This window comes from Notolepis coatsorum, assembly GCF_963971535.1.
Source record: "Notolepis coatsorum genome assembly, chromosome: 18".
NCBI classification, from domain to species: Eukaryota; Metazoa; Chordata; class Actinopteri; order Aulopiformes; family Paralepididae; genus Notolepis; species Notolepis coatsorum.
In genome coordinates, this window is record NC_140182.1 from 59,056,597 (window position 1) to 59,070,034 (window position 13,438).

A 13,438-nucleotide genomic window follows, 5' to 3' on the forward strand; every position below is an offset into this window, starting at 1 on the left:
AATCCCCCTCAGATCGCACAGCAACCAGAATAACTGAAATACTGGCTGGTGATTTGATTAAACAGCTTTGTGATAGAATAATTTTTTTTTACAGTGCATTTCCATAGCTGTGGATGAGTCCACTGACACCACTGAGAAGCCTATGTTCTGAAGAACCGTTCATGTTCTGAAGAACTGTTCATGTTCTGAAATGTTATTGCTAAAGATTGAGAAGATTGGATCAGTTGTACTTTTTTTTTTAATACTTGAAACCCTTTTTGTGTGGAATATTTGATGCGGCCCAGCCTCACCCAGACTCTACCTCCAGCGGCCCCCAGGTAAATTGAGTTTGAGACCCCTGCCCTAAAGGAAGAAAAAACACAGACCAAGAGAGGGGCCAAGGGCCCTGGTACAAGAGCTTACACATGTAACTTCTGTAGGCCAACACCTAACCCAGTTGTGGATCTTAAACGTGAAAACGATACACACAACCCTCCATCACAACAAAAAAGGGCAAAAGTACACTCTCACTACTGTAAGAGGAACGCCGTTTTTCATCATGAGAGAAGACATAAGTCTTCGATTAAGTACTGGTCACAGGCCTTGCTAAGTCCACATGACAGTGACAAAAAAAATTCAGAGGAAAATGTCCTCTCTCTAAGCAAGAGCACAACCCCAGCAGAAGCTGAGGGATTTACACCGTATCCCCAAAAACATAGTGAATCAACACACATTTTGTAAACAAAATCATATTTGAGGGGAGGGGGGGGGGGGCCCAGGGGAAAACCGGGGAAACCCACCCTTCACCACCTTACCCCTGATACGACACCAAATGTGTAGAGTAAGCTTTACATCATGCACGCCAGCACAGCCGAAGACCTTGTTTGAACAGGCACAGCCCTGCTTATGTGTGAAAAAACTTGCCACTTGTTATTGTCATCATTACCCTCAAGTAAAAATAACAAGCTGAGAGAGGGACTCATCCCTCGATCACATGCCACTATGCACAGTATTGTAGGGTAACCCAGCCAGTTGTGGGCTCAGCCACGTTGTCTAACGTTACATGAACACACACAACTTCTCATCATACAACAAAAACCCAGTTCATTTTTACTCACGTAAAAAACAACGCTGTTCCTAGGTAGAGAGAAAGGCACAAGCCTTGGCCAACGCTACCCAAGCTATACAAAGCGACCAAGACAATTCACACACAGCACATGTCGTATCTCCAAATGTAGTGAAGTAACATATGTTTTGTAGACAAAGACATCGTTATTAACAAAACATTCGGGAGGGGAAGGAAGGAAGAGTGGGGTAATGTCCAATGGACATCTTACCTGCACCAAGGAACGCAGGGCGAAAGACTGCAACACAGGTTGGTCTCCACGTTGACGAAGGCCTCTCGCTGGCGGGGCAAAAAGAAGCTATGGCCGGAGCCTCGCTCCGGCAAGACGCCCCCCTCCTGCAGCCGGTCATGGTGCAGGCCCAACTACATCTTCTGTCAAAGATGATGTCGTAGTCAGAGTGCCAGGGCCTGCTATTCTCACGGCTACGCCAATGGTCGTAGCACAAGCTAACAGCTAACCCTAGGCTAACTGATAGCATCAAGCTAACGTTCCCAGCCGAGCGAAACCGGTAGCTAACGTCGTAGCTAACAGCTAACTGGCTAACAGTTAGCTCAACCCGGCTATCGCTAGCCACTAGCTCACGCAGAAGCAAGCTAAGCGGCTACCACTGAAAACTGCACAACGTGAGAAAAGCAATACAGGCCAACACTTCAGACAGCCACTGTCTTTTCCTCTTCTCATCCGAAGAAAAGAAGGGAAAAAAGGCAACACACGTCCCTCTTCAGAACGGTGTTTACCAGACACAGCAGTGCCAGCAACAAGTCCCACACGGACTATAGCCGACTTGAGCATGGAGATATTCTCATAATGAAACACCAAGCTCACCTCCCTCGCACCGGGTGATTTTCATCTTGAAAATCGGGACCAGCACGGCGACAGTGGGTATCCGTTTGTCCAGAGACCCGGGGAATTGAACCGCAGATTCGGAATCACGGTCCCAGGAAAACAAAGCTCTTACTTGAGGAGGAGCTAATGTTAACGTGGGCATCAAACCAGAACCCCCTCCACGCCACTAAGTGGCAGCGAAAAAGGATACCAGCCTGGAGCCGGCCTTGGTAAGCTGTGTAGTTGTTCCCCCCACAACCGACACACCTGGCGCCCGCGTCGCAAAAACATCACCCGCCCCAGAGAGGCCGTCAGCCCTCACACGGCCGAGCGCCTCCCAAGCAAAGTGTCCAACTGCAGAGCCGGAGGTAATGCCGGCGGGGATTGCTCAGCGACGCGAGCCCCTAATACGAAGCGCCGGTGGAAGTCAGAATGATCATCATCTTCTAGACACTCCGGTGGCGAAGACATTATCGCTGTATTTCCTCGAAAATAGTGAGAGAGAAAACAAAGATATGTCAACGCAGCTCCTTCTCTTCAACGTAGCTCCTTTCCAACTATTTCGGCACTAAACTCAAGTGGTGCATACAGACACTTGTCGGTGGTGAAAATAAGGAAGGAGCTGTTAGTATGGCCATATCCCTTATGTAGAGGAGCGGATGGGGGTGTGGCCAGGCGGATGGGTGTGTGAAGAAATGTATTCAGTATTAGACTGGATATGGATATGTTCCACTAAGAGCACAGAGCGTAAGCTATACGATATATAACATTATTACATGGCGTTTTCACATTCGCCGAAATGCTTGCTTGTGATGACTGGAAAACCTCTCATTTAGAAGTTCATCGTTTATACCTCAAAGAGCTGAGGGCTGAGTTTAATAACTCAGTAAAGTCCGCCAGGGCTATCTATTTCAGTAATTTAATCTCATCCAACAAGCACAATCCCAGAGTATTATTTAAAACCATTAACACACTTGTCAGCCCCCCCCCCCACCCCCTACACCAGTGCTGTCAAATGAGGACTGTAACCGCTTTCTTCAATTTTTTGTCACCAAGGTTGCAAACATAATGGCAAACATCACTCCTTCACTATCCCCCCTTCCCCTCCATCCCACCACTCAAGCATCCCTGAGCGATTTCTCACCTGTCTCTCTGGATGATCTCACCATCTTAGTCACCTCCATGAAGACCTCCTCAAGCCCCCTAGACATCCTTCCTACATCCATGTTTAAGGAAGTTTTCTGCTCTGTTGGCCCCAGTCTAGTCACTATCATAAACTCATCCCTAGCCTCTGGTTCTGTCGCAATCTATTTTAAGGAGGCAGTCGTACAGCCACTCCTTAAAAAGCCCAACCTAGACCCCACCATCCATAACAATTTCAGACCCATCTCCAAGCTGCCTTTTGCATCTAAGGTGTTAGAAAAGGTTGTAGCCAACCAGCTCACCACCCACATGTCGCAAAATGACATCTGTGACAAATTCCAATCTGGCTTCCGCAAACTCCACTCCACTGAATCTGCCCTTCTCAGAGTATCCAATGATCTCCTGATGTCTGACACGGTCAACCACAACATCCTTTTGGACAGGCTCAGGGAGTGGGTGGGCATCTCTGGGAGCGCCCTAAACTGGTTTGCCTCTTATCTAAAGGAGAGAACGTTCTCGTGGCTGTGGGTCCTTTTAAATCTGACCCCACCCCCCTCTCATGTGGGGTACCACAGGGATCGGTGCTAGGACCACTCCTTTTTGCCATCTACATGCTTCCCCTAGGCCTCCTCATCAATAAATTCACCGGCATTAAATACCACTGCTACGCAGACGACATACAACTACTCTGCTCTTTTAAACCCGACAACTTGGAGAAACTCAGCCTTCTCCAGGAGTGCCTGCTCGGCATTGAGAGCTGGATGGGAAGTAACTTCCTCCAGTTAAACGCAAAAAAAACGGAGGTGCTGATCGTAGCAGCTGAAAAGACTGCAGCTAGAGTGGCCACTCACTTGGGGTCCCTTAAAGACAACATACGTCCCCACCTGAGAAACCTGGGTGTTGTCTTCGACCAGGCCATGAACCTAGACAAACATGTCAAAACACTCACACGCACCTGCTTCTTTCACCTCAGAAACATTGCAAAACTACGCACCATCATATCTCACTCTGAACTAGAACTGTCCGTGCATGCTTTTATTTCCTCTAGGCTTGACTACTGCAACTCACTTTTCACCTGTCTCACCAAATCATCCACAGATAAATTACAAATGGTCCAAAATGCTGCAGCCAGGCTACTCACAAGGTCAAAAAAATCATGCCACATCACTCCCATTCTGGTATCCCTGCACTGGCTCCCGGTACACTATAGAATTCACTTCAAAGTCCTCACTTTCACTTTCAGAGCACTTCACGGTCAGGCCCCCATCTACATCACTGAACTCATCCATCCCTACACCAACACCCGTCACTCAGATCTGCCGATCAGCACCTCCTGGTGGTCCCCAGGTCCAGGCTTAAAACAAGGGGTGATCGAGCCTTCCATGTGACAGCACCAAGGCTCTGGAATGCTCTCCCCCTGGACCTGCGAATTGCCCCCTCTGAGAACTCTTTTAAAAAACAATTAAAAACGCATTTGTTCAGACAGGCTTTTGGTCATGCATAGGCACTTTTTTTTCTTGTCCTCACTGTTCTATAGTTTTTGTTTTAATTAGTGACTCATTTTATCCAAATTCTTTTATTCTACTTTTTCTATCTGGTTTCACTGTTTTTAACTGCGGTTTGTTGTTGTCTATTTCTGATTTTGTTTTTATTGTGTTTTTATATTAAGCTGTAGTGTAAAGCACCCTGTGCATTCGTGTTGTGAAGGGTGCTATATAAATAAAGGTCATTCATTCATTCATTCATTCATGGTCAATAGCCCCCGACAGCGGTGAATTATTTTTCGATAACCACCAGTGATTATTATTTTTCGCAGCTGGAGTAATCAAGCCCCACTGACACACGCTGTTTCAGTGCAGCCAATCAGACACACCTGCCGGGCTGCCCGCGATAATAATAATCACTTTATTTGGGCTGACAGAGCCACAGAACAACGGCTCGGTATTTTAAACTCCGTGTCGGTCAATTATTTTGCGACAATGACCTCGTAGCTATACATTATCCCTTACGTGGTTAGCGGTCTTTATTAGTGTTTGCGCTGCCCAGGCAGCAATGGTCTTTAGGAAGTTAATAGATATCATATCCGACATCACCGTACGTGTACATGTCTGTCAGCCTGTCTCCCATAACACGCTTTGCTCGGCTTAGTCCACTTTTCCACATTTCATGGGGGTGTTTCATTACCGTATATGGTTAATTATGGGCGGTTCTATATGCAAATACTTAAAATCGTGCACGAGCGCGGAGCATAGAACAGATGGTATTTATCAACACGGAGTGTGCGTAGAACCGTGTGATAAATCCCGATTTTTCTGTATGTACACACATTCTAAATTCTGTGCTTAACACATTAACTGCCACAGAGTTTGACCATCTCATACCACTCTCTGCCACCACTCTAAGCCTATGGAGATGTTCACCTTCTTTGCAGGGCTATAACTTTTTAAATTGTATTGCTAAATTGACATTACTATGGCCCATTCAACATCGATTATCTATCGTTCAGGATGTAGGAACGTTATACTTTTTCATTCATAGATTCATACGAAAATACTGTCTAGAATATAAATATGTTTTTATCGTTTTCTGCAGTAATTCCTAGAACGTGAGTTATAGGCATAAACGCATATATAGATTATCAACTGCCGTTTGTTGCCGATACACGCTATATAAAATGTTTCAACTGTACATGATTCTAAACGTTATGACTCATCATGCGCGGATGAACGGGGGGGGGGGTCGTTTATAATTCCGTGATCGTCAGTAAATGCTTTATATAGTATGGGTGATATATTGATCAGAGCAGTTTGCATTGATAATAATAAACAAACACACTGAAAGTAACGTTACTGTCCTCTTACCGTTCGCCGATGAGACTGGAGGAAAAAGATCCCACTTATTTGACCGCGATCTACTAGATCCATTTCCGGTTTGTATAATAATAATAAACGCCCAAATCATATCGATTATTGAGTTATGGCAGCGATCCATATATACGGATGTGTGTCTAGAGTCCCGCAACAATATGTGAGTGCCGGACGCATTTCCCAGATGCACGGAGATCACCAGAGATCCATTTCTGGTTGTAACTCGCCCGATCATCCACCAGGCAGCAGTATTGAAGCGTTACAGAGTTGTGCAGGCTCCCACTGTATCAGCCGAGGCTGGGTGAGGGAATTATGAATAATATAATAATATGGCGAAAAAATGAAATATGATATCAATAATGTCGTACGCCGTGGTTTGGCAGAATTTGCATGACCTTGAAACACGTTGTACGACGTTATTGGTGCCCAATGTGTTAAGAACGAAAATAGAACACTTTCTAAGCATTGTTGATAAATAAGGGCCCAGGCCTATAAATGGCTCTATTATGGTCATGTAATACCTCTTGTAAAAGCCACAGATCTCCTCTTTTAAATGCCAGTGTTAAATCTGGATGTAGTACCACCAGGCGCCCAGTAGAGGGCAGCAAAGACAGTGAATGAAATCAACTATAAGTACAGTTACTTCCAGGTAATGACGACAGTTGCGCCAAAGCTTACCGGATTGAGTCGCGTTTTTTTCTCAGGCGGTACCGGGCCGAGATTAATTTAACGTTGCACAAATATATCTATACAGTCCATATTAACACAATGGGGACGAACAACGTATATATCCGTGTTTCGATTCCACCCGTTGTGGACAGAAGCATGGATAAATCTGTGGCAAGTTGTTATTGCTTTTATTCCATTTTAATAACCTATTCAAGGTTGCAGAGAGGCACTGCAGATATACCCTACTCTTTGAATTTGAGAGGTGCAATACCGGCCAGATCCTCTTAGGGGCGCTATAGCGATAATGCAGTGTTCCCTGTGGCCGAACGGTGGACTATTTTTTTTAACTTTCAATGGAGTTTTATGTTAGCTCGATTCTGGATCTGTAGCCTGTAGCTTGGATTACGTTTTGCATCGCAGATTTCACCATGCAATAAGGGGATTTATCATCAGCCAATGGACATATCGATCTACCAGATAGCGATCGATAACGGGGAAATGCTCGGGGGGATCCCACCGGACCACGGTAAGATCTTTTTCGCGTAAAGTACATCCCGACCTTGTTTTGATAGCCATCCAGGCGTTCGGCCTATGAGGCTAATGAGGCTAACGCGGTTATTGGTAATCAATAATCAGAAACGACGTCCCCCGCCCCCCCCTTTCATGCATACATGCGTGAGGATTGTGCCGATCATATGCAGTTTGAGTTTTAACTGGAGCGTATCTATAACCGAAATGCCATTGGATTTAACGTTATTAGCTATTAGCCCATTATCTCGGCTTCCAGGAAATATACTAGACCAAATCCGGTATAATGCTTATATTCACGGCGCTATAAAATGAGAACGTATTGATGAATTTTTTTTTCTTTAAGCCATTTTGAAGGGACGGTTTATGGTCTCAATTCACAATGAGAATGGACAGATAGCAATACTATAAAGTATAGATTTAGCTCTACAAACAGCCCCACGTCTGTTTACATATCCCGGTCCTCTTGAGATTAATTAGACTCATCCCAGTGGCCGCGAAAGTGTTAAGTGATGTTGTGTTTGTTTTTCAAATGTAGCCAAAAGTAAAGACCCTAACCCTATCAAAACAGCAGTCAAAGTGTATATTTTCAGCACTACGTTTGTTTAGCAATGATTTGAAGTGTTATTAGCTAAATATGAGCTTATAAAAGATATCTGCGCATTGCATCGGAAATCGGAGGATTTATATCCGAGAACAGGAAGCACTCATGCAATCGTTGTAGTCAAAAGAAAGAGGAGACCCAGGGCTTTCGATGGACGTCTACATTTCATAAAACTACACTACCCAGCTCATACCAGCCGTCAACAACAGAAGTAAAAAATTATTATAATAATTACATTTATTTAAAAAATAATTGTACAAGCATTGACACTCTACCGGGCGCCTGGGGTGCGTGAATATTTTAGGCAACCAACTTGTGTTTAGCGTTTCTCTGATTGGCCAATACGCCCATGTGACCACGGCAGCGCGAGAGAGCGGCAGTGCGGAAATAGGCTGTCTATTGCCTCGCGCTGCAGCGCGGAAATAGGCTGTCTATTGCCATTCTCTAAGTCAAACTCTAACCTTAACCAGCTCCTTAACAGCGCCTAAACTTAACCCTTCTAACCTTAAGCAACTCCGAAACAATGCCTAACCTTAACCAACTCCGAAACAATGCCTAAACTTAACCGGCGAAATGAATGCACGTTAAAAAATATTGCCATTCTCTAAGTCAAACTCTAACCTTAACCAGCTCCTTAACAGCGCCTAAACTTAACCCTTCTAACCTTAAGCAACTCCGAAACAATGCCTAACCTTAACCAACTCTGAAACAATGCTTAAAGTTATGCCTAAACTTAACGGCGAAAGAATGCGAATGCACGTTAAAAAAAAAAAAAAAAAAATTGAAGGGAATCGAACTAGCCAGCAACGAGCCGTAGGATCCACAGCCATGCAGCTTTGCCAATTGAGCTATTTCTGGATACTGAATAAGGGGCGGTTACTGGCATATAATGAGCTCCGCTCTGCCGCTACGCTCCGCTCTGCTGCTGCCGCGTCGCCGCGGGGGCGTGGCTAGACGCAAGTTGGGCGTGGTTAGACACAAGTTGGTTGCCTTTAATATTTAGGCGCCTGGGCGTACTACATCCAGATTTAACACTGGTATTAGAGGCCTTAACAATTATGTATCACTTGACCCTATAAAGCCATTTATGTGTCCGGTTGGCAAAATTCCATACTGTATCTACTATCTACAAAAACCTGTAAACCTGTAAATGATCTGACATTTGTTAATTTGCTTAGATTATTACTATACTTGATCTCAAGAAGTAGCTGAATGAGCTCAGTGGCATCGTTTAGCTTTTGGTCATTGTCAGCATGGTGTTATTCACCGTCAAAGATGGAAAAAAATATTATAATAATTGATATTCTCCTTTGATTCATTACAATTTACTCAAGCATAATAACAAACAGACACAATATTTCTGACACTGGGAATACATTCTCTGAGGTCCATAGATGTCCCTAGATACCAAGAACATGCAAATGGACCTTGTAAAAGTGGAGCAATCTTCCATTTACTTGGGTATGTACTTTTAGGTGAATTTTCTGAAAATATGGCTAGGGCTTAACAGGTTAATCAATCATTCTGGGGGGGAAACCAATACTTTTATTCAGCACCTTTCTTCTGGATGTATTATTATAATTTAATTTTCTATTTTATTATTGTCTACATACAATGTTATAATATAGCACCTTTAATAACTTCTCCAGAGATTTAATGCAATTCCCTCACTTTCCCTAAAAACATCCAGGCCAGGAGGATATTGCATAAAATGTCCTAAGCTCACCCCCTGGAGAAGAGCTCCATAGCCCTGACATGAAGCTGCTCTCTGGGGGTGATCTCCTGGGTGGTGGCCAGCTCCACTGTTGTCCTCACAGCGCTGGCCAGACGCTTGTTCAGACGGACAGAGCTTCCTGTTCCCACCAGCTCCAGCCCCGTGCTGATCACATGGCCCATTACTGTAGCGGAGCAGAGACAGAAGAAGAATGTGTTATCTCTCCTGCTATCTGTGAGACGTCAACCTGGAACAATGAATGCCACCCGCCCGGTGAGTTGAACCATAGATAGCAGGATAGTCTGGAGCAGGTAATCGAACAGGTGCGATACCCTTCACTGACAGGAGGGCATGTGAGCCGTGTGAGCTGGTGACTGGGGGGGTTACATCTGTAATGTCTGCTTACACTAGTTTAGTTTAAGAAAGGGACAGTGTGCATTCATTTGTGATTAACAAGGAGGCGAGTGCACCAGATTTAGCAAGAAGCTCATTTCCATCTGTAGTCCTTGACAGTAAACAAATAGTTACAAAACAGTCATACAGTACAAAGAATACACAATACAATAATAGTCATAGAAAAGGTTTTCAGCCATCCCCTCCCTCCTTCCCACAACACCCACCCACCCTCCACCCAATCCTCCCGCTCTCCCACCCACCCTCCACCCCCTTCCTCCCTCCCACCTTCCACCCCTTCTCCCTCCACCCCCCCTCCCACCACCTTCCCTCCCTATCCCTCCCTACTTTGCAGTTACTTTCACTGAAATTAAACAAGCGTTGGCAATATTGCCAGTCTCAACAGCCACACATCTCACACATCAATATGTGGCACTAGAGGAAAGGTGACATATTCACCAAAAGCAACAGATTTCTCCCATTGTGACTGTACGACTAAGAGGGCAGGTTATACGCTTAAAAAATTGAGAGTTTGGCCTGATGGTGGTGCGAGGAATGGTCATGGCATCACAATAGGTGTCATCCACTAGGGGTAATGAAAGTTCTCAACAGAATTTGTGACTGTACGACAAATAGGTCAGGGGATGCGCTTATTTGAAGATGTTGGCCTGATGGTGGTGCTAGAGGAAGCATCATGGGGTCACAAAAATGGGGTTCTTCTGTGGTCATGGGTATACACAGCAAATTCCATAGCAATGCAGCTATTACTTTTCGAGATAAATCTGTCACAGAATTACAGACTCACAGACTTACTTACAGATGCGATTGATTACATAACAAGTTGCCTTTTTATAAAGGAAGGTAATGGAGCGGATTCCTGACTGGTCCGCAATGACACACACCTGGAAATGGGTGGAGCTAATTCCCGATTGGTCCATGGTGAGACACACCTGCAAATTAAAGCTGCAGTAGGCAACTTTGGAGAAAATAGTCAGTGAGTTTCCCTGCCCAGCAGAAATAGAGCAAGCTCTGCATCACTTTTCAAGCTCATACACGCACAACAAAGGTTTTCCACAGACTCCCAGAGGCACCTCCAGCTTTAAGCAGAATTTTTCTAAATAAATAATACAATATTTCCCAGCCTCTGATCAGCAGGTGGTGTTGCACTATGTATGTACTTTTTGACCAGGAATAACATCTGCTTGGCCAAAAACAACAGCTCCCTACATCAATAACCAATCAGATGTTTTGGCCTGCCCCCGTTCCCGGGATCACAAATATTGTATTATCGTTTTTTGTATTCAGCTTCAAGCTGCTGGTGCCTCTGGGAGTCTGTGGAAAACCTGTGTTGCCCGTGCATGGGCTTGAAAAGTGATGCAGAGCTCGCTCTATTTCTGCTGGGCAGCTAAACTCACTCTCCAAAGTTGCCTACTGCAACTTCAAATTAAAACTGACCTGACCTAATTACAACTGAAACACCCACAGTAAATCTAATGCGTATTACAAAGGGGTAATATTGATGACAAGATACAAAATATATAATAAAATATTCAATATTATTCAATATTCCAATATGTATCAATTGATTTATAAATGTGGGGGTCGTTGAACCGCTACTGTGATGCTGTACATACCAAACTCTGGATCAGCAGTCTTGATAGCAGACATGCATCCTTCAATGCCTCCCAATGACTCATTATTACGCCAGGTCACATACTGGGAGCCAAACAAAACGGAAAAGTAGCTTAGATTCATCATGCTCAATGATTATAGATGATAGATAGATTATAGATTTCAACAAGCGTGAGTAATATGTCTTGTCTGTGTGTAGGGCTGTGTACAACATGGTAATTCATCGCATTGGGATCATATCGTAATGAATTCATGATAGTGTGATATCATGATACACAATTATGTTGTGTCTCACAAATGTGTCATTTAAAAATGGCAGTTTTGGTTTTATGTCACACTTTAGATTAATAATAATAATAATAATAATAATAATAATAATAATAATAATAATAATAATAATAATAATAATGACTTGGATTTATATAGCGCTTCACAGAGTCCATTATTCGTTCATACACAGTAATACCGGTGGTGGTAAGCTACAATTGCAGCCAGAGCTGCCCTGAGGCAGACTCACGGAAGCGTGGCGAATAATCATCGCCTACGGCCCCTCCGACCACCACCAACATTCATTCACATGCATACACATTCATACGAGGCAAGTAGGTTAAGTGTCTTGCCCAAGGACACAACGGCAATGGGATGGACATGGGCTTGAGCAGGATTCGAACCACCAACCCTTCAATCATTGGACGACCCGCTCTACCCCTGAGCCAAAGCCGCCCCACAGATTACCATACAGTTACATGAGATTAACATCAACCACATAGTATCATGATATACTGTATAGGCTGTGGATAAATAAAGGGTCCTTGACTTCTTCCACACCAAGCCTTACCTCTGTGTGCGTGCGTGTATGTGTGTGCGTGCGTGTGTGTGTGTGTGTGGGGGGGGGGGGGGTAGAGATTACCTGGGTGAGTATGGCATCATACATTTTGCAGGCTTCATTGCTGCTGGTGGACAGCTGGAGACCTTCCGCCCTCCATGCCTGCAGGAACAGAGATATTATCGGTGCAACATGCAAATCGTCCTCCTACTGTATCTGTATCGTAACGGTCGAAGTCGAAGATAATCTTGGTGGTAATCCTTTCAGGGAGGGCAAATGTGTTTCATAATAATGTACCAGGTAGCCCCATGCAATACTATGCATGCGCTGGTATAACAATGTTATAAATATTCATAAACACCTTGTGGTCTGGCCGTAACCAATTTAACGGTTCATTAAACCGGAGCGGAGTTGGCTAAAGTTAGTCAAAAGGTCAACATACTTTTGTACTGGTCTTGTGCAACATATTGCACAGTTTCGGTTTCTACTTTTCATTATTATTATGATGTATTACTAAACATACATAATTAAGCAAGCCTGGACGATTAGCCTCTCACCTTGCAGTCTCTAAAACTGGAAGCAATCATCAGGTTTCTTCTTTCACGTTGTACACTTTTCTCTTGACGTGGACGTTTATTAACTTTGCCTGCTACCAGTGATGTCTCTTGTGATTCCAACCCGTTTGAACGTGAGCTCTTTTCTTCGGTCCTCACTCCTCTCGACACTGACAGAAGTTCCTCAGCTGGAATAAGTTGGACTGGACTGGAGGCAGTTCAACAACAAAACTTCCGGTCCGGATTTTCTTTTCAAAATAAAAGCGGATATAGCTTTTAAAACAGTGAACGAGTCATTACAATAAACAAACAATACGAATTATGTTTTTGTATTATGATGATAATAATAATAATAATAATAATAATAATAATAATAATAATAATAATAATAATAATAATAATAATAATAATAATAATAATAATAATAGCTGGTATGCTTTGGGCGAAGTTCCTGCCTGTGTCTAAATGGAGTAAATGCAGTTGTACAGTAAATTACCAAGTATGGCTTTGTCAGTATTCCAATGTACAGTGTACAGTGTACAGTGCCCCCCCCCCCTGAATAAGACTAAAATGCTCA

At 43.9% G+C, this 13,438-nt stretch overlaps 1 protein-coding gene across 1 annotated transcript in view; it reads right to left on the minus strand.

The window, feature by feature from the left end:
• ttc38 (tetratricopeptide repeat domain 38) overlaps positions 1–13,014 on the minus strand; it is a 59,915-nt gene extending 46,901 nt beyond the window's left edge. The window contains exons 1-4 of the mRNA XM_084334279.1: positions 12,865–13,014; positions 12,392–12,469; positions 11,484–11,565; positions 9,469–9,640 (exon numbers count right to left, since the gene is read on the minus strand). Of these exons, the coding sequence (XP_084190405.1) occupies positions 9,469–9,640; positions 11,484–11,565; positions 12,392–12,469; positions 12,865–12,894 (362 nt within the window). The 5' untranslated portion in view covers positions 12,895–13,014. The remainder of the gene's footprint in view (positions 1–9,468; positions 9,641–11,483; positions 11,566–12,391; positions 12,470–12,864) is intronic.
• Positions 13,015–13,438: the final 424 nt, after the last annotated feature.